The 22,989-nt window shown below is 35.6% G+C and overlaps 1 protein-coding gene across 1 annotated transcript in view; it reads right to left on the reverse strand.

The window, feature by feature from the left end:
• Nucleotides 1-1,731: 1,731 nt before the first annotated feature.
• The window catches only part of Rim2 (replication in mitochondria 2), a 51,101-nt gene continuing 29,843 nt past the window's right edge, over nt 1,732-22,989 (reverse strand). The window contains exons 4-8 of the mRNA XM_067116280.1: nt 10,001-10,125; nt 8,331-8,440; nt 7,755-7,855; nt 7,234-7,423; nt 1,732-5,373 (exon numbers count right to left, since the gene is read on the reverse strand). Coding sequence (XP_066972381.1) covers nt 5,304-5,373; nt 7,234-7,423; nt 7,755-7,855; nt 8,331-8,440; nt 10,001-10,125 — 596 coding nt within the window. The 3' untranslated portion in view covers nt 1,732-5,303. The remainder of the gene's footprint in view (nt 5,374-7,233; nt 7,424-7,754; nt 7,856-8,330; nt 8,441-10,000; nt 10,126-22,989) is intronic.

The following is a 22,989-nucleotide window of genomic DNA, read 5'->3' on the forward strand; positions in this document are numbered from 1 at the left end:
ACAGCAACTAGGAAATGCATGAAATTTTGCCTAGCTCTTCCGTGTTTATTTTGAAGCGTAGCTCTAGTTGCGTTACTTAAAATGATGCCACAATTCTCTGTTTGCGTAGCTGCAAAATGGCTCTTTATCCTCTCCCCGATCATTTTTAACAGATATCATTGTTGTTTGGTAGTGATAAACTTGACAAAGCTACATTGTTGATTTGTCTCTCATTACTTTTTTGCTTACGTTCTATTAGACTTTACTCCCATTTCCATCCTGCAATATTGCTAAAATTTCCATTGCTTTGAGTATAGGTATCCAACTGAAAATGCTCATTACTTTTCAGTCCTTAAAAAAGAATAGATTCTACTATACAACTAATACAACACTAGGCGGTCAATCATTCAACGGTAAACTTAAGTATTTTTTTTAAATACATTCAGCATCATTTTGAGCTATGAACAACGAGGGGTGTAATGCACGACACTCGGGTTAATTATATGTATATCATTTTAAGGAACATGTCAACGGTTTTTATTTACAGAAAACTCATTAAAATGCTTTGAAGTAGCAAAGTGATTTCTTTGTCAAATGTCCTGACAAAATAGCTAAAAATGCGCTGCCTACCGTATCTTGAATATTAATTAGATTGTTCCCACCTTAAGAGCATCGTTACCCAAGACAGCCATCGCTTTTACGGCCGGGTTGAGTGAGCCCTCTCAACTTCAAGTGGTTACGAGTTCAAAATATTCAGATATTCAAAAATACCTCGAAAGAAAGAGCAAGTCATTTATACTGTTGGTTTGCAAATACATACGTACACAATGTATTTCCAATTAAACTTGCTAAGATTTGTAACGGTGTTACCTGCTCGTAGGTATAATGAGCTCCTTTGAAACACTTGCTGTTGAAATTTTCTCCGAAAATTGTGGGCGTCCAAAAACGTCTGAGGACATTCTCTATAAACGTTAACAGATGGCCTCTAACCATTGTTGTAGTGGTGTACAGTGTAATGTATCATAAGCCTTTTGATTTAAAAAAAATGGCTAATGGTACTCATCCTCCAAATAAATAATCTTCATTCTCCTACCATTCAAAAATTTATACCCAGAGGAGCGATGTCGTTTTTCTTATTCTCGATGGCAGCCTTGTTACTTATGAAGTGCATTGAATTCAGTTATGTACAGAAATGTACATATCATGAACACGTCATTTTTCTCTACTAGAGTTGAGGTAGGATGCTGAACTTACACTTACGCTCATCTAACAGAAAGTAAATATTGACTACTACTGTACTGCTTTTCCAAAATGCTACCTGCTAATATTTGAAGAACACTACTGTAGATGTGCTGTATTCTACGTTTTTCTACATTTTGCGTTCAGTGGATAGTTCATTACCATAAATTTCACGTGTTAATACATCACTGACAAGAATTGATGTCTTGTATTTTGCATAATACCTCGATTCCATTCTTTACAGAAGCAGTTAATCGCTGCTTTCAATTCACCATAAGGTAACTGTTATTATTCAGATGATGAACCCTATTTATAAGGAACAAACCACAGGAGTAATTGTTACTTGAAATTGAAGCTTCCAAAGAATGTACTGTCTATTTGAAAGAAGTAACATAAGGTAACAGGAAACACAGAAGGAAGTGATCAGTTATTAAAGAAAAAATACATTTAAAAATTAATAAAGTTAATATTTAAGTATATTAAAAGGCACAAGGTTCAAATAATACTTCCACATAATCTCAATTACATATCTTTATTGGCTTTAAAAGCTACATTTCAACAAATATATAAACATCTATTTACAAAGCTATATGCATAACATGAAAGCTCAGAGAAAGGTTTTTATATAATCCAATTTCAGGTACCATTTTGTTTGAAATTTTACCAGTTACACATCACATTTGTGCTGCTCAATTTGTGTTTGAGCTTATGCCTTCCATTCCCGAAGAATGAAAGTGAACCTCTTTCTACTGGTATGGGATCTCTGTTGCCTTTCGTGATTCCCTTTTGATGGTGTCAAGTAGCTCTGGACTTCAAAAAGGGCATTACCTATAAAACAAATCGTGTGCATAACCTAACATTAAACACCATACAAACAAGCTTTCTCACTGACGCCGTTAAACTAATGTGGACTGCAAGAGCAATTGCATTTCCGTGCAAAAGAACCGTGGTGCTTTTTATCCTCATGCTGGAAAACATATTTTTGGCACAGCTCAAGAAATAGTGAATTAAAAATAAAATCTGTTAAAGAAGATAGCAAAGCTACAGTGGCTTTAGATATAATTACCTATACCTAAACCACACCGGGAAGACGTTCGTGGCAAAGAAATATAAAGCCATAGGAAGCAACTTTCCAGGCATAGAAAGTAGCCGCATCATGTGCGGTACCAACGAGCTGCAAAGTGGACCATAAATAATAATAAAAAATATTGAATTGAATTGAAAAACTACTACTACACAAACTAGAAAATTATGCATCTATTAGACACATTTGTAAGGTTATCTGCATAGCACGAAGCCTTACAGAAACCTTCTAGATCAAATCATCGGCTTAAATTTTCACAATAACTTTAAAAAACAACTGTAGAAATGCAGGCAACACAGCACACTTGAATATCAGCCCACAATTCACAGCACATCCATATGCGGTACCTACATCCTGCAAAATCAACTTTCTATGCAATAATAATGACACCTGGTGAAGTACTATAAGCTGTTCAGTGAGAAGCTTGTGTAGGAAAAATTAAATCACAGATCATCATATTTATGCTCTCAAAATAACAAAACCACTGTGAGCATTCACAAAACAGTATATATTCTCTTGAAAAACCTGACACAAAAAATTAAGATTTTTATTTATCATAAAAGCTGTTCTGATCCCAAGGCTAATTTGCATATGCTCTTTAACTGGTTGAAAATTGAAGAAGCAATATGACCTTTCCCACCTAAAGTAGCCTATCAGAATTTCTACTTGTAATCACAACGAATTCCTGATATCTGAGATGCTGCCAATCACAAAAAACCTGCTTGCTCTTTTCCGTTAAACCTTACCGTATAAACAAAACCCACCTTACAAAAATTATATATATACAATATCTAATATACATCTGAAAAGAGGAAAACCCTACGAGTCAGCACGACAATGCTGTTGAGGTCAAGCTATATAAATATCAACACCTAACCCTAATTTGGAATCATAACTAAACCTGTAATGTTGAGCAAAAACTGGAACTTAACGAACCACTGCACAGTAGGTTTGACTAATACTATACAGAAGTTTCCCCAGTCTTGTTAATGGGAAATGAGTTTCTCAGTATATGACTATATTGCAGATTCAAACTTCACCTCAAAAGTAAGCTATCATGTCCTATTATATACAACTAAGTATGATAAGTGTGTATGTGCTACATCATTTGTTTCAATAATGATGAAAAGTTGTTTGGAAGTTTTTCTACATAAAGAGATTTCCTTTGTCAAGGTTTGTCGTCCAATATGGTATACTACACTTTGTATAAACAAACACTGAGTCTAAATATGCTACAGGTGATGCAAGTTTATTTTTTTTTTCATGTTACTTATTTGGAAATTGTCAACTTCACCTAAACTTTAAAAAGACGTCTCGTCTCCAAGCTAAAGTTCAAAATGCTTTGCAGATTACTTCCATGCAAGTAGAGAAATTGTCAAAACACTGGACAAACTGAGAATCTCTAGATCAAAACAAAGGACACAATAGCATCAAGAACACCACCTTCATCTGTTTACTATTGTGCTTGATTGGCATTGTGCTTCCAGTTATATAAACAACCTGCATTTATCTAGATGCAAACAAAAGCTTAATGTCACGATCACAGCCACAACTGATTGCAAGACTAGATGCTATGAAGACTGTAGATGTATATCTATCATAGTGTGGTTAGTTCATTACTTCATGACTGATCACTTCATCCAAGTATACATCAGTGTGTACCCAATCCAACGAGCTGCAGAAAGTGTTAACCACTCTACTACAGTTACCAGCTGCAAGTTGATGATGTCTTCAATTCAAAAACATTATATGTACTGCAGTTACCAGTCTTACTTCAATGTCAGCCTTGAATTTCACTAATACTCTTTACTTTGAAAGGCTGCATAACCCGCTGATAATACAGGAACACTACAAAAAATTAATGTTTGGTACGACTTTCACTATTGCAGAAGAACCATCATTTTGTGGCAGAGTAGCAGTAGAGAATCATCATTTTGTGGCGTAGTAGTGGTAAATACAAAAGAAAACTGGAGTGATGATATTCTAAAATAGATACAGCAGAACTTGGACTGCATGACTTGAAAGAATACATCTTCACAGCTTCTTCGTTAGGTAGCAGACGTAACATAAAGGCACAGAGCTAGATTTACAGTTTTTGTATATACACAAACATTACTATGTACAATAAAAAAAAAAACCTTCAGAGCATTCATGTACTTCAGAGAAAATACCTCTGAGACTTCACACTCTCCCCTGCTTTACATTATTAGGAGATATTGCTACAACCAACAGTGCATTCATTGAAGATTTGCAGTACTACTTCAAGCAATGCCAAACACCAAGTGCTTCACATCAAAATGAATTCTTACATTCTCCCCAACACCTGCCTGTTGCCCATGGAATGACAACAGGTGTGATAAACCTGCATACACCCATCACTGAGTCCTTCGATCCAATGAATCCTTCTACATAAGAGTAATTGGAGGGTCTACTCCAACACTGGCACTACCCACTCCAAGAAACATGACAAACGTACATACACGCAAACACACTTTACACACGATATGGGTGCCAGTTACTCCAGCTGTGGAATGCACATGCACAGGTAACTGAATCACAAGAACAAAAATATCACTATGATCACTGTCATTACTAGGAACAATGCATAAGCACCTCGATATGGATTGCCAAATCCAGAAGAAAACAACTAACCAATAAATCATCTAATCCACCCTTAAAGGACTGCAACCAAAATTAATATTCTGGTGAACGGAATACGAGGAATAAACCAATGACTCAACTGACTGCAAAATTACTGATTATACCAATTGAAAAAGTTGACGGCAAAATACAACACACACTCTCCTAAAAAAGAAAACTCTTCATCAATGGTGCACAACTTTTATGAGTTTTGTCTTTCCAACCAAATAACGATGAGCATTATATAACTTGTTTCATGACTACTCTAGCCATGAGACGGACACGAGGCTATATATATTTATTATGACTAAGGATGACAGCTGAGAACAACTAAGTAGGATGTCTTGTACGAAGACAACAATTAGTCCTCATCCATGTCGTCATCATAATCATCATCATCGTCATAGAATTCGTTCTGGGTACCGAAATGCCTGCAAAGATAAAACAAAACTTTTAAAACAATGATCTTATTTTTATATTTTTTATATATAGTCAAAAACCCTCATGTGTGCACAACCCTTAAGCTAACTCAACTATTACAAACCTTGCACAACCAGGATAAACACTGTAAAATCAGTCATCCCCAGTATACAACCATTTGAAGTATGGGTTTTTGTCTATACTGTACTTTAATCACTACTGATATATCAAAATCACAATTTTACTATCTTCTAAGATTGTAATCAAGAGGTTGTGTTGTTTGTTTGGGTGGGATGCTACGTGATGTGCAGAATATTGTTTCCATATGACTTGTGCACTACAGCACCCAATCTGCAGCATCAAGTCATAAGGAAATATTGTCAAACAGAAATTTAAGGCTTTTGACAAGCGATACAAGACAGCAGCTCAAATCCCAAAAGGGAGGTTTGTAATGGAGTACATATTATAAAGCTGCATGCTTATAATGTATACATCACCACATTGCCTTTAGGGAGAATTGAGTACATGGGTACAATATCTCTGCTTTTTGATTCTAAAGTACATTCAATGGCATATTTGTTTCCACCCACTTTAATTCCCTCTATGAATGGGTGGATGTAGCATTGGGCTGGCAAATCACTGGTCAGCAGTTCAAACCCCCAAAATGATTTGAACTTATCAATTTCCTGCCATCCTTTTTCATCCTCTACTTCCTCTCCTATACAGTACATCCTGACTCTCAAGCTTTGACAATGACGAAAGCAACAACTCCATTAAAAATGTCATTGTATAATCACCCTCTCAGTCATCTGAGCAGACAGCCTGATGATAATGAATACCCCTATTAAACTCTTTAGTGGATCTGACACAAGAGCATGAAGAGTACAGTGGAATGAAAATATCTCGGCTTTTATATTTGCCTTATATCAAACACAATTTACATTTTGTTTAATATTTTTAAGTGAAACTGAGGGCATTCAAACACATTAAGGACAAAAACTTGTTGATATAAGCCACCAGATTAGGTAGATCAAAGGAAATGATACTCTATGTCATGATCAAAGGAAATGATACTCTATCTTTAACTCACTAAGTGCAACTTACTCGAGACTTACAGAAACCAGTCATATACCCAAATGTACTGTATTGCAATTTCCTAACGGCACCATAGCTGTAAGGGAGGTACTGCCTACAGCATGCCTTAGCAATAAACTGCTACCTACTCAAGGGTTCTTTATAGCATCTCTCAAGTCACAATGTATTACTCTCTGCCTTTTATTTTTCTTCTATTTCCATCGGTGTCTTGCCACTTGTTCCATTTTCACATATTCAGGAACAAATAATTCAGGCAATCCCTGTGCAAGTAGTCCTGTTAAATCAACTTTATTATAAACTACAAAAACACACAATGTAACATCATACAAAACTGGCTTACATATAAAAAAAAAAAAAAAAAAAAAAAAATTTCATCTTAAGAAGCTGTTTGTACTGACCTACTGTACAACTAAGTTCTTGAACCTATATTACTGGTACTATATGATTTTTAGTTATGAATGAAACGTAGATAACTTTAAGATTGGTTGTTCCACATGTATAGTAATGATCCAAGAACAAACTTGTCATATGGGAAAACAAATATAAAGAAAATCTGAACAGCATACATTTAGCATTACACACAATAACAGGTGTAGAGATAAGAGGGAGGTTTTACTCTTACAATTCAGAAATGAACTTCAGCCTATGGTTCACATTTAGAGCAACTGGAAACACAAAAGAAGCTACTCATGATACAGAAGTACAATAACAATAATGATAAGTACTGTAATACAATAACGATTAAGAGCAGGAACAAAATACTATACTGCACCCACCTTGTTAAAACATAGACTACACCCTCGTAGGTAGCCATCATGATAGCCGTATTGGGAATCTGTCTGACAAGCTGGGTGGCTAGTCCCCTGTACAAGCCCCCCCAACCTTCTTCACGCAACACTAGGCCTAAGGTTTGCCAGAAACCTCGATACTTGCAGCCTTCTTCTCTTAACCGAGTCCTTGCAACTTCTGTTGGAGGAAAACAATCACGTGAATTCCTAAGTAAAACGTCAATCAGAGCAAAGCTACAGCCTGCAGTGTACAAACTTAGCATGCTGTATACAGTAAACTGGGTAAACTTTAGGGCATTATGAAGCCTTTCAACCTAAGGAGAATTAGGGTCTTCAGAGATATGCATCCTCATACTTTTGTAGTTTTAAGTTTTATAAAGAATTTATCATGAAGCCAGCAACCTTACCAAACCTCAACGCTTTGAAACTTACAAGAGATCTAAAAGTCCAGTTTATGTGGCTGAGGATTACGAGGCATGAAAAGCTAACAAGAGTGACCAAGCACTAACCATGTGGGTAGCAAATGGAAGAGGCGATGGTTTTAGATGTAGCCCCAGCAAGCATAAATTCGAGAAAGTCCCTTGCAGATCTGCTGCTTGGATTGCCTTGCCTAAAATGAAAAAACAACAAATTGGGACTTGGTACAAGAAACACTTACAACCTGCAAAAAGATTCTATTCATTTAGCCCAGGTGTTATAATTACCCTATGCTTTATGGCACAATTTTCATATTTTGAAAGATGACCAATGCTGTACGTCAAGAACCACACTGATACGGCAACAAAAATTCACATTTTAGCATGAAAGTTTGTTAAACATCTATAACACAAAAACTCCAGCTATAATGAAAGCAATTTGATCATTGTTACCAAAATTCTAAACAAATAATACTGATCTAAATAGAACATTTTTTGGCCAACACAACCTTATTACTCTTATCTCCTCTTAAACAGTAACATCTTTAAGAGATACAGTAGGTACTGTAAAATATAATACTGAACTAAGAAGTAATATCTTCGAAATTCTGTTAAATTTTACAGTGACCAAAACAACAGATAATGCTATGCAGTTCTGCATACCCTTACCTATACGCAGCAAGCTTAGCTTTGATGGCTTCGTATATGACAAAATGAATGACGGTTTCTGAGATGCCGTAATATGACGCTGTGATCCCTCTGTAAAACCCGCTGATACCCTGTACGGAATGAAAAGCATAATTATAGATGATGACACATAGAAAGCATACAACAAAACAAAGTCATGCATATAACAATAAAAAAATTTTGTTCTTTATTGTACACAGAGCAAAATTACAGATGATGACACAAACTGCATCCAACAGAACACTAACATCATGAGTATAATGATAAAAAATATTTTGTTCTTACAGGTTCCCAGGTAATTATAGAACTGAAAATGCTTTTGGCATTTTGATTTAATCGAGTGTATAATACAAGAAATAGCCGAGTCTAAGTGAAAATAATCACCTCTTTTACAGAACAGTTAAAATAAAAATAAACAAAATAGTTATTATCATAGTCTTCAGTTTAAAACCACCTCACACTACAGTACTTTATATTCACACGTGCTTTCATCCGCAAAGACTCACAGAACACACACACACACACACACACACAGATCTTAAAATAACAAACATAAAAAACAAAAAGTTCCAAAACCAGGGATAAGCTGGTTTGATCAATCTAGATCCCTCACTTCTATTTGGAATTTTCTGCCTCCTCCTGTATCTCCAACGATGAAGATAGCACTAATGAATGGCTATCTGCAACATCCTTTGGCTCCATTTGTTTTTATCTGGTCTCTTCCCACTTTGCTGTCATCTTTCACTTTGCCTTGCTCTAATTTTCACTTTTTATTCAAAAAAAGTCTTCGGATTGTACCCAACAAGTAATAAAAAAAATTTTAACTCGGTGGTCTAATTTCATCTTCATCATCATCATCATCTGTACTTCCTGAATCATTCAACCTGCCCCTTTTTCATGAGGTTTGTCAACAATAAAGAAGAAAAATTCATTATCATTTTTCTGATGTGACCTAGAGAGACTTGAAAAGCATAATCCAAGTAAGAAACACCAACTACATGACAGCTGATGATAATATATAATGGCCCATATAATTTGGGACAAGTGTTTACATCTGAATCTTTCCTATAACGATGAGACTGAGATTAAGTGTCTGGCAAGACATCACTTTGCATTTGCAGGAAATACTGTGGGTATGTAGACTGGCAGGCACCCAGAAAACATGAACATACCGATGATAATTATACACTGTCACTTACTAAGACATAAATTTCTCTAGGCACTAATATCATTACAAATTGGCAAACAAACTTGGGCAGGAATACTAATAGTAAACAAACATGTTTACTTATGTATGCCCAAGCAATGCCAGTGTGTACAGTATATAACGAAGGCGTGTGTACAAATTCAATGGCTTGGTCAAGTGTAGCCAAATACATTCATGCATAACAAATACAGTAAAAAAAAAAAAAAAAGCAAAAGTCTCAACTTAATACACTACCACTGTGACAAAAAGTATTTTCCTTCGACTTACCATAAAAGACAAAATATCTCACTATTTATTCATTTATGGACTCAAGTCCACATTATGACACGTTGCTATATCAGTGATATCTATTTTACCCGATTTCAGTAACGGCTGTAAAGCCAAACCTTAAGTTAGCCATACAAATTATTTATTCAGTCACTAATTCTAAACACGAACTTCTGACCTGTTGTCTATAGGTACGGCGTATACAATTAAGGGCTGAGGGAGAATGGCCGTACTGGCTGTACTCTAGTTGCAACCGTGTTTTGATGAACCAGATGGGGTTGGTGGCTGTGCACGCCGTGAAACCTGGAAAAGAAAAACACGTTCATCAGACGCCACTAGGAAATGCAATATCTTATTCTTGTTTCCAACCATAAACCTGTAGTTTCTAAATGAAATTCTAAGGAGACTGAAAAATTACTTAAGACATTTAATGTCTCCTGCACCCCTACAAACTCTTCTGTTTTAAACTCTCTTTTCAAAACCATAGTGTTGCCCTAGTGTTATGATTGGCACATAAACCATATCCTCTCTCCCTGCTATTTAGATCTTGATGACTACATTAACTACTGGGGTATTTCTACATGGCACCATTCCAAAGGGGAACTGGTTTTTATTATTGTGGCACATTGAGGTTGAACATGGGGGAAATCTTCACCTACCTAAACAAATAGAACGTGGGGAAAATCTTCACATATCTAAAAAAACTCATGAAAACCTGTCACCTTTGGCATGCTTTCTCTCTAAGTACTGACGTGGGAACAACATGAACTATACAGCAAAAGCGACAATGTGTCCTTCCCAAATCAGATGATATATGAATGAGGATTAAAGACGATTATCAGCAAATGTAAGAACAATGAATTCCAACAAACATTATGACTAACAAATTGTAGTAACCAAAGCAAAGTGCACCATATGCTTTGATCAAGTCGAGCATTGCCCAGAAGGCAAAATTGCAAACTTGCAAATTCTTGCAATGAAGACGAAACCACGAGCATAAATTCAAGGGCAAAAAAAGTTTGGTGAGAGAGAGAGAGAGAGAGAGAGAGAGAGAGAGAGAGAGAGAGAGAGAGAACACAGCTGATAGCTTAATTCAGCTTAAGCATTTTATTTTGTGATGGGAGCCATTCCAAATTGGATATCCCACTCAGAGCATAAACACTAATGTTGTTTCCTTGTTACTTAAATATTTTTGCTTCTTGAAGAATAAGTACAAAAATGTATAATGTTTGTTTATTGTAACACAATACAGAACAGACAAGAAATAAAAATATTATTTTACCGTGGTGATCTTTGAATGTCAAGAACTGAGGTAATTCCATATTCCTTACCAACATTAAAGTTAGTTTATAAATAAAAATAAATAAATAAATGACTCCATTTTGAAATTTAATAACAAAATCATTTATATACTACCAGTTAAGTTAGACCACAAAATAGATTAGTGAAATACAGTATATCTCTAAAATGACAAGAAGATAAAATAATGAAATTATCATAATATTCATTCTAAAAGTGATGTCATCTTGGGATGTCCTAATAGCCCATATATAGACTATTTTGGATATACAAGAGGAAAGTGATAAAAAAAAACACTTAAAATTGTAGTACTGTACTGTTTGCAAAGCACCTTCAACTTGAGAATACCAATACAATGAGTTTTGGCAAACAAAATGTTATTTCTTAACAATTACAAAAACAAAAGGTCACCAAATGGTGATCAACATGTCCAACTTGTGAAGCTGCACAGACAATGGTCAAGAATTCTTGATAACTGTTATGAGCTTCCAATGCCTGATCCGAATATCATTTTATCTATTACGAATATGTGCTGGCAAAAATAGTTTTAAAGTTCTTGTACTCCCCAGGGCAAAATTCACATTCAGGTCCAGGATGGAACATTGCAGGAAGGTACATGCAATGTATTACTTCAACTTTTGGGTATCACAATTCGAGGTGACCACTTGTATACCTTGAGTTAGGTCAGTTCAAACTCTTCAGAGTTTAACTGTTGTCCACTAGGAAGGAAAACAGCAGTTACAACAAATTTTTCAGTGTGCCTCTGCCTAAGAGTAAATTTCAAAAACAATGAGTGCGTGAGTGTGTGCTGGGGGGAAGGGATTATATGAGATGATCCAGCCAAACTGTTCATCTGAACTTTTTTTTACCTACCAGTGTTTGTAGGTACTGTACTACAACTGATTCATCACAGACCATTATTGGGTGTACTGCTTTGTGTATTGTCATGTGTTTTCTAGTTTTCTGGTTGACGGTTACTATTATTATTATTATTATTATTATTATTATTATTATTATTATTATTGTGTTGCTGTTGATACTGTTAGCCTTAAAATACACAAATAATAATAATAATAATAATAACAATAATAAAAATAATAAATGAAATTACTATCATTACTAATTTGTAATTTATCATAAAAGCAAAGATTTGCCAGATTCATTATTATTATTATTATTATTATTATTATTATTATTATTATTATTATCCTACAAATACATGAATCATTATTATTATTCAACACCACATGCCTCTCACGGCCACTAGTAAAGATAGACACTGCAGCCTGAATCTTTGACTCTGCTACAAGGCCACCATATCAAAAACTTGCTACAGAAGATAAACATGAACCGAAACAAAGAGGTCATACATGCAGAAAAAACAATGACATGCCCTTCTTTTCTTCTACAATGAGCAGCAGGAGGAGGAGGAGGAAGTGAATGTATGACTGGGAACAAGAGAAGGTCCTATCAGCCTATGAGGTCATACACGGTTGATTTGTGTTGCGTGCTGCACTATGCAGGAAAGACTCTGGAAAAAATCAATAATCTCAGTACATTAAGCTGGAGTTTTTCCTGATTTCCTGAATCCAGAAAAATTATAAAAATATGGAACCTATATGTAGAAAGTCTTCCGTGCTCACGTATACTAAAACTAAAAGCCTATTGCACATTGTTTTAGTATACTCCATTTTAGGCCTAGCAAGAGCCAATGCTCAATCTACAAAAACAACGTAAGTGTGAATAATCACAACAAGCAAGGAACTTAAAAAACACCACAGGCTCATTTGAGGAATTACAAATATGCAAACAATGCAGGATTCCTAATATGCACATTTCCTGTAAGCACTGTGCATTACCAATGTCACTGAAGTCCAATCCCACCCCGAATGTACAATGCATATGTTCAAGTAAGGTCAGTTTGAGCACCTCGAATGCATCAGTGGGCAAGCAACATCGGTCTAGGTGTTCGTAAGACTCACAGCGCATGTGCAAAGATCTTTACGGTCTGTTAGACCAAGGCTAATGACGTGTTGTGAATAAATATAAGTCAAAATTACAATATCAAATACATTAATGGTCGTTTTTCTACTACTTTAAGGAATTATTAAGCGTCTCACAACATTTGTCAAGGTCTTTGTTACATATCAGTAGCTATTTTTCGATTTCTAAAAGGAAATATTTCAGCTTATGTAGACAATCGCCATAAACGGCGCCGCCTAGCATACAAATCCACGTCGTCATGATGATATTTCCGCATTTGTCAATTCTATCTAATATATACATGGTAAATTACTAAAACAAGTACATCTTCATGGAAGATTTCATCGATTTATCTGCAAAGATAACAAAAAGTACCTTTCAGATTAAAATCAAAATAAGAAAAAATCCCAGTAACAAAACCGGCTTCAAAGAGTATCACGCGATGCACACATGGTTTCCAACATAAGAATCAACATCACCCTACAACTAGGCAACATTCCGCCCCACGTCCCACACAACAGCATCTCATGCCAAGGGAATTTTAACCTTAGCAAAGGGGAAGCTTAATTTCACCCTTACGAAAGGGTGGCATAAGTGTCAGAGGTGAATACAGCGGCAGCAGCCGCTAAGGGCAATACGGTACATCTTATACACATGAGTCTATAATTATATCACGGTCAGAACTAGGCTGATTCTGAACAAAATACATCAAAACAAGTATAAAACACGTAAAACGTTTGCCGTAATGTGATGCACAATAATGTTACTTATAAATATAACGCGTATACAAAATAAAACAAAAAATTAAAACAAAGATTTTCGTAATCAAAACCACATTCTCAACATGGACTAGCCTGGCTATCACGTGTCTAGACCGTGGCTTCTTCACCCAATGCTATAAGTAAACATAACATATACGATTACGTACATAAAAATGTTCACATAAAAACATAACAAGGTTATAACCAATGAAGCTCATCAAAAAGCAACGACAGTTATCAAAAAAAAATTTCAGATGGCGTGTTTTTTATACTCATTTCCTTGTTCAGATTACATCTCTAGAAAAAATATTCCTCTAAGCTCCAGATCGATAGAGAATAAAGGTGTCGGCCTCAAACCTATTTTTTTTTTCTTTTAATAACTGGAAGCTACAGCATCTTTCGTAATTCAAAAGCAACTGAAATGGCCTTTCAGCATCTAGTATTTAAGGCAGACTTCCATACGGAGTTGTGAACCTCTCTCTCTCTCTCTCTCTCTCTCTCTCTCTCTCTCTCTCTCTCTCTCTCTCTCTGAATAAACTACGCATTTGCTTTAAAGGAGATATACTACGTTATGCTGCTCGAAGCAGGAACGACGGTTAAAAAATATCACACAAATGTTGAACCAAGGGATGTGTGTTTCCTAGTTGTATCAATACAAAATTAAAAGTAATTCGAAGTCAACAGATGCACAGACATCAAAACAACTCTTGCCAAATACACAAGGCCTCCGGCAAATGAGTAACACCAAATACAGTGGGGTATAACAGCTCGAATAACGAAATGAACTTACGTGGTCATTTCAGTGACCTTGAAACTTGGTCACGCACTTGAATCTAAAATGCCTTTAGGTCGAAGGCTGAATGCATTAATTCATCTAAATTGGACATCTCCAGGAAGGAAGGGGGTGGGGGTGTCCATCCAAGGTCACGCCATACTTGAAAAGAACACGACACAGATAAACATGCAAACATTGAGAAGTTGCATCATCAAACCCCTTTTATTATACTTAAAATGTTGAATGTGTTAGTCTACATACCAACATTTTTCAAGACTGCGCAAAGAAAACGTTAAATAAGGCTTTCAGTCTATAAATTATTTATGTGTTTAATTGTACCCTTATCTATTTAACCTAGTCATTCTTAATTTTTTTAATATAAAGACAATCTCTTCAAAGGTAAACTCTTGTACGTTCGTAGAATAATGTATGTTTCTTACGTGTACATTACTTAATAATAATAATAATAATAATAATAATAATAATAATAATAATAATAATAATAGTAATAACAGAAGAAAATGGAAGAAACTAAACAAACAGTGACAAGGCATAAGACTTAAAACAGCCAAAACTCGCATTGTCATCAGGTTTATGTCGGATAATCTCTTCAGTAAATTTTAACGAGGATTAGACTATATGTTGTCTTCTAATACCAACTTAGCCTAGTTAACTGATGTCAATAAAGATGTCTCATTGCTGTGCTAGATAGGGCTGTGGCAACAATTCAAGTGATACAGACAGAAAATAAGCCATGGCAACTGAAATACAACCTAGTAATAAAACTGCACTGCAGTCCTAAAACTTCCAGGTCAAGTAGTCTATACTTTTTCGGTTGGTTTAATTAGACTAAAGCACTAATCAACATTCTACTGTACATTTTTTATCCATACTACGTAGCTAGGTAATTCTCTCTCTCTCTCTCTCTCTCTCTCTCTCTCTCTCTCTCTCTCTCCCAACGAAAAGGAAGACAATCGAAAATGGAGGCTACCACTGGGGAGCCGGCTATTTTGAAAGGAATTGTTTCAGTTTCAAGAAAGTGAATGTATACAAAAATACAACAGAATACAACACAATACAGGTTTTTATTCCATGATGCATCAGCCTAAAAACAAGTATATTATACGGTGTATTTTGACGTAAAAATGAAACGTGTCACAGATGAGGGAGAGAGAGCAGTGTCCAGCGAGGCGTGTCCTAAGGCTGTGTTTTCGCACAAGTGATCTGGATGCACTGGATTGGCCAACATCAGGGTACGAGGTGGGTAGGGCATTGGATGACCCTCCTGGATAATGCTGGGCACAGTCTGGCAAGACTAGCTTCTTTATATACAGGTGTCTATTACAGAACCCCAGAATAATTTCCCGATACCGAGATGGTTGCGTAACATGCACACTTAACTCGTGAATATACTCTCTCTCTCTCTCTCTCTCTCTCTCTCTCTCTCTCTCTCTCTCACACACACACATTACTCGTAAAGATACTCTCTCTCTCTCTCTCTCTCTCTCTCTCGAAATAACATCACAACAAGCACACACGTTACGTATTCAACCTACTCAGGAATAGACTCTCCTTGTTGCCCAACACATCACATTAGTCTAGCACATTAACCCGTCATTTAACCATCTGCGAAATTAACCAGTCGTTTACAAACCACATTTAAAGCTTCTTATAATTGCCCTAGTTTGAAATTGCTTGAAAACGACTGGTATATAAACGAATTACATGACATTAGTCGACATCAAAGCAAATGAAACTTGGTAATGCCGTTAGTTTTCCTGTCAGGTAACTGAAGGAAGTAAACGGCAATCCTGTTACCTTATTCCATTAATAGTATTTCTTACCGAAGGTTTTACCTTAAGCAACCTACCTATGGATTAGTATTCTCGCTCTATGGGCACTGCTGCCAGCTATGGACTACAGAAAAAAAAAAAAAGGGGGTTGGGGATCACGTGGCCTAGACCGACACTGCAACCGAGAGCAGCAGGCTTCCCAACCCCTCCCATAGATCGACTCGCCGGCACAAAATCAGTGCTACCAAAACACGCATATTAGTCTCAAGTTTTTATTTAAAATAAGCTTTAATGGACGTATATACGTTACCCATTGTATCATCGTTTGTAATATACTCACATACGAGTTGTTTACGAAAATATATAACAATTATTCACATAGCAAATACTGGATTTACTCTCCGGGCAGCGTTACTTCAAATCGATACCACGGAGCAACTGAGAATAAATATGTCTAACACGAATACTTGATGGAGAGAGAGAGAGAGAGAGAGAGAGAGAGAGAGAGTCTGTCCGGAAAAAAAGGGAAAAACAGACTAGAGGCCATGACCCTCGTTCTCCTGACTTTCAAAACAAAACGCTCTCTCTCTCTCTCTCTCTCTCAAAGTCCATTAGCGTAATGGTGAGCCCTTAGGTCTAAACCCACAACAGCGCAGGTGTTGGAAAAAGCTTTCAACGTGATGATAAAACCCAGATGTAATTGAACTACTAAACGAATCATGTCTATGTTTGTCATATAGACAAACATCCACATTGAACTACCACGAGGCGTATATATGCTTTCGGGTCAAAGAGTACGCACAGGGTTCTGCCGGAGTGCGTGCGTACGTACGTACATAAGTACGTACGCACCCATGCACGTATATACTCGTACTCTGCCACCCCGTAGTATAAAGATCAATACGGGGAGGGAACATCCAACAAGACGTTGCAACCACGCGGCTAAAACATATAGGCCTATCTTGCGCCGCGTGACCCAGCGCCAGACCTACTTTTTCTTTTCTTTTTTTAAGTAGGCCTATATAACAGCGTAGGCCGTTGGCAAGGTAATGTGATGTAGTCCTTTCTCTAAATTTAATAGTTAACTGGTGTTGTTGTTGCTTGATCTAGTTTTAAGCGAATTGGGAAGACCTTCCATTACCTCTTGCATGAGTTAAAGTTTCACTTTCACACTTGCAAGTACTTTTAAAGGGTTGAAAAACGCACACTTGCAAATACTTTCAGGAGCAATAAAAACACACTCTTGCAAGTACTTTTGAGAGCTATAAAAACATAATTCTGGTTTTTTTATTTGCCACTGTAAAGGATGAGAATTCTCAGTCAGTTATCTGGTCAAACTCAATTTTATGACACAACAGTGTATATTATAATTGTTCACTGAGCACATTTTAACTTATATAAGAACTTACAATTATTCGCCCAAATACGTAGAAAAAATACACAAGAAAAATGTATAAGTACACCAAAAAAATGGCTTAAGAAAGTAAAAAACTTTAAGTACTGTGGCAAAACATACAGTACTGTAATGACTGTGACATACAAGAAGGTAACTTCACATTTTTAATTATATTTTAATATTAAAAGAATATCTGAAAAAGGCAAATCGGTAAAAAAAAAAAATAACGAATAAAGAATGAAACTCAAGAATAACATCTAAAACTCGAGAAAAGTCCAGAAATAAAACTAAATATCGGAAATTTCTTAAAAAAAATTCCAATCTCGTCGAGAGGTCACCTTCAAAAAAAGCGTTAACAAAGGAACTGGCGAAATTTAACGACCGTGCTTCCCCACGCAAAGCACAAATGCCGGAACTTCATGACTTTAGTGACTGATGAATGCATCCCCCGCACACTCTCTCTCTTTGTGGGATGAATTTAAACAGAAAAGTGTTAGGTTCTCTGTGTGTGTGTGTGTGTGTGTGTGTGTTTGTGGGATGTTTAATTTGTTGTTAAACAGAAAAGGTTATCGTGTGTGTGTGTGTGTGTGTGTGTGTGTGTGTGTGTGTGTATGTGAAGAGAGAGAGAGAGAGAGAGAGAGAGAGAGAGAGAGAGAGAGAGAGAGAGAGAGAGAGAGAGAGAAGCGATTCGTTTAGATTTGTTGTTAAGTTGTACATGCTGGGTTAGGTTAGGTCTAGGTCTATCTTGTGTGTGTGTGTGTGTGTGTGTGTGTGTGTGTGTGTGTGTGTGTGTGTGTGTGTGTGAGAGAGAGAGAGAGAGAGAGAGAGAGAGAGAGAGAGATCGTTTTCACTTCAAAAACAAGTAAAAACCTAATTGATATGCGTACCTACCAGCCATCCTACCTATGCATCTGATTAATATACATGCTACTTAAATCAAAAGTACAAATAACGTATCTCTAACGTCCCCTTTAGCCAAAAATATAAGAAAAAACCTTGACATTTGTTTCGAGAAAGTATGACGTAAACCCATTATGTAACTCCAGAGATAACTGAGAGTACAACACTCTTAAGATGCTGACGTCAGTAAGAATTGTCTTCATGAATAAAAAAAATATAATGCAAAAAATATTAAGGTTATTTAGGTAATGTAAGATAGCACTAAATTTCAGTGGCTGGTAAGCAAGTGCAGCCAACATCGTTTAAAAAAATAAATAAATCATGCATCACGTATCAGGAACCACAGTGTTGGAGAACGGGTCAGCCTTTACCCCAACAACAGAAGAAGGAGGAGGCGAAGACGACGACGACGACGACCAAGAAGAAGAAGAAGAAGAAGAAGAAGAAGAAGAAGAAGAAGAAGAAGAAGAAGAAGAATGACTGGTACTAATCCAGCAATTTCTGCAATATACTGGTCTCACCAGGCTGAATAGGCTGACAGCCATTCTGGCAAAAACATTTTGTTATACTTTTTGTCCAACTTTAACTTCTCATGCTGTGCAGAGCAACAAATGTATTTCTTTAGAGTCTTACAATATATTAAAGTTAATTTTATATACAACAGAAAGCTATATATAAGAATAAAAGGATTTTTACATACTAGGCCTATCACTATACTCTAGGTGTTACCTTATCAGGCTTCTTCTGAGAGGAGATTTGACAAAACTTCCTATTATAGTTAATTCACTTCCATAGAATTTTGTCATTCACCGTAGCCACAGCTCGACTTTTTTTTTTTAGATGATTTGCCAGACTTGGTGCTCTTGACGTAAAACGCTAACCCACTCAAGAAAAAAAAAGGAGTTTCAAAGTGATTATCGGGTAGAAGAAGTTGACCAAAAAGACACCAAAAATTGGAAAAACAAGAAGCAAAAACTGGTCACGAAGAGACCGTCCCTTGGTCTAGTTAAATTCCTTGAGCCCAACAGCTATTTCTAGAGAATTAAATGAGCGAGTGAGTTGAATAAGTAAGAGACCTAGAGAACTATCTAGACCAATTATATACAGAACACACACACGTACATATACACACATAAACTGTATATATTAAATTTATGCATACTTCTATATATCTATATGTATTTGTATATGCAATATATATATATATATATATTATATAATATATATATATAATTATATATATATATATAATTATATATATATATATATATATATATATATATATATATATATATATATATATATATATATATATATATAATTTACAAGATACGTCACAAACAGACCATACTAATAAATAAGACATTACCCACTTAAAATACAATTCACCAAAATTCTAAACAGTTACCAAACACATGACTTATATAAATTTTAAAACCCTTATTAACCATCCCAAGTGCATAAGTGAGTTTACTTTCGTCTCAATTAAAAACCAAAATATGACAACAAGACAAGTCAACTTATTTATCAGCATGTGATGTTGTTAAGACTAAATGGATGGAGATTGGATGGCTAATTGTACTTTATATATTTTTTCTAGATTTGTACTTATTTTTCCAAGTCATTCAAGATATATATCAATAGCACTGTCCGGTTATCGTTCTGTATTTAATTAGATAAGGAAATATACTGCGCAGTTAGTGACTAGTTTGGGCTATATAAACATTCATTCTCTCTCTCTCTCTCTCTCTCTCTCTCTCTCTCTCTCTCTCTCTCTCTCTCTCTCTCTCGAAATAGGATTGGGAAGATTCGAGTACAAAAGATTGCTAGAAAAAAAAAAAGAAAATAAATCCATTGTACTATGATCAACTTGGCTCTTTGACCAACAACAGACATAGCCAGTGATATCTGGCGTGGCTGATGTCAACTAGACTATTAAAAAAAAGATATTTGCAAAGACTTCTTACTTCTTTTGTGTGTGTGCTATATATATATATATATATATATATATATATATATATATATATATATATATATAGATAGATAGATAGATAGATAGATGGATAGATAGATAGATAGACAGATAAAGATAGACTGATGAGTCTATTCTATTATTACTGTACTTCAAGATATCACCTTGGCAGATGTTAGAAAATTTCATCACTTACAAGTACCTTTCGTAATTACGAATTAAAATACACCTACGAACGTCCAAATATCGTTAAACAGCGTCAGAATTTACATGAAAATAAAAACCTTCATTAACAAACTTCTATTGTAACATAGTTACATGAAATCTGTCTTTTAAATAAATAACCGTTATCGACGCCACCTCCACTCTCTCAGTACTAAATCTTTTTCAGCCAATGAAAAACTCGAGAATAATCGATGACATGTCACTACACTCTTATCAGCCTTGATTTAACCCTTCACTCAAAGAGAGTTGGCTGCAATCCTTCTCTAAGGATACGTAAGCCAACCTTGACAAGGTGCTGTACTGCATTAATGTTCCCTAACAGCGTCTATGTGAACAAAAGTTAAGTCTGAATTAATGTTCCCTAAAAGCGTCTGTGTGAATGTTAAGCCAAAGACTAAAAATATTTTGGGTCTTCGTTGACAATTTATATTTGTGAAGTCTCAGTAATGAAAGGAATATAAAAAATCACATGGTACTGGAGCCATATGGTACTACAGTAATAGTTTGCCTGTTTAGTTTAAAATTATGGTACTAGAACCATATGGTACTACTATTTTGCCTGCTCAGTCTAAAATTATGGTACCAGAGCCATATGGTACTACTAAGAGCCATATGGCACTACTATTATAGTTTGCCTGCTCAGTCAAAAATGACAAAATTTTTCAAAGTAATTTTGCAATTTCATCGTGTTAATATCAAGAAGATTGTGTTGCTGATACATAAAGATGAGTCTATTACACGTAGACTGTATTACACAGGATTATCATATTATATATATATATATATATATATATATATATATATATATATATATATATATATATATATATATATATATATATATATATATATATATATATATATATATACATATACATTATGTTTTACATATATACTACGACTGTTACGTCGCCTTCATCAAGATTCTAAGGAAGAGTCTACCTGTAATTGGTATTCGTGTTCATGTCTACCTGGCTTTATTTCATGTAAATTTTATTTCTTCTCTTGTTTCTCTTATAAACAATAATAATAATAATAATAATAATAATACGCAGACAACGTTATTAACATATCACCTTTACGTATCTTTCTATTATTAACTTCAGGGTTAATTAATAGGAATGTGAAATGTCAAAATAATGATGTCAATATAAAGGGGCTATATCTTTATATTAAACGAGACAGTGTTAGTTCACCTTTTACGCCGATAAGCAATTATGCCTAATTACTTGAGACTATTATTTGTAATTAGAACGATTACAATGGTGTGATGGCCCAAAATCTAAGAACCATATTATTTACTGTCTAATACTTGAAATAAATGGATAAATAACCTAAATTCATGAGATATAACAATAATTTAGCCAATTCTAGCCAGTCATGCGATCAGTTTAAAATGATCCAGTCAATTTTACTACTTGGTAACACCAGCCCAAATCGATGCCACATACAACCAGGCATTACAAGGACTTTCTACCCGCCAGTGATAACCAGATATAACCAGAGAATGGTCGGTTAAACCACCGTCCCCTCCCCCAACCCTAAGTCCCCAAGGCCAACAGACTATACAGGAGCCCATTTTACGTCTTGCCAGACTGTTGGGGAGTGAGAGAGGGTCTAGGACTTGGGAAGGTGGGAGATTTAGAGGAGGGGGGTGGGGGGTATCAGAAAGTGAGAAGGATATCCCTAAAATAGGGGGGGGGAATAAACCGTCAGATGTAACGGGATGGTTAAGCTCAGGTCTGGCCGTGCTGTGTAATATTTAAAGTTACAACGCTTGCATTTATTTCCTTCTTCGATATACGAGATTGTCAACCCGTTACGCGAACAAACAAGACGTTTTGCAGACCATCTTCTTAACGGAAATGTTTTTTTAAATGACCGTTTAATATCTAAAATAATCAAACTTTTAAATAGGTTTCCATGAGCTATTTAGGAAGCTGGAATTTGCAAACAAAGGGATTATCACACCACGGGGAGAGCGTCTTTGGTGGGTTTGTCTGTAAACAAGAAGGCTGGATGCCCAGCCCAGATGAAGTGGTGATGGAAAGTTCCATGGAGAC

The sequence above is a fragment of the Macrobrachium rosenbergii genome, chromosome 14, assembly GCF_040412425.1.
Source record: "Macrobrachium rosenbergii isolate ZJJX-2024 chromosome 14, ASM4041242v1, whole genome shotgun sequence".
NCBI classification, from domain to species: domain Eukaryota; kingdom Metazoa; phylum Arthropoda; class Malacostraca; order Decapoda; family Palaemonidae; genus Macrobrachium; species Macrobrachium rosenbergii.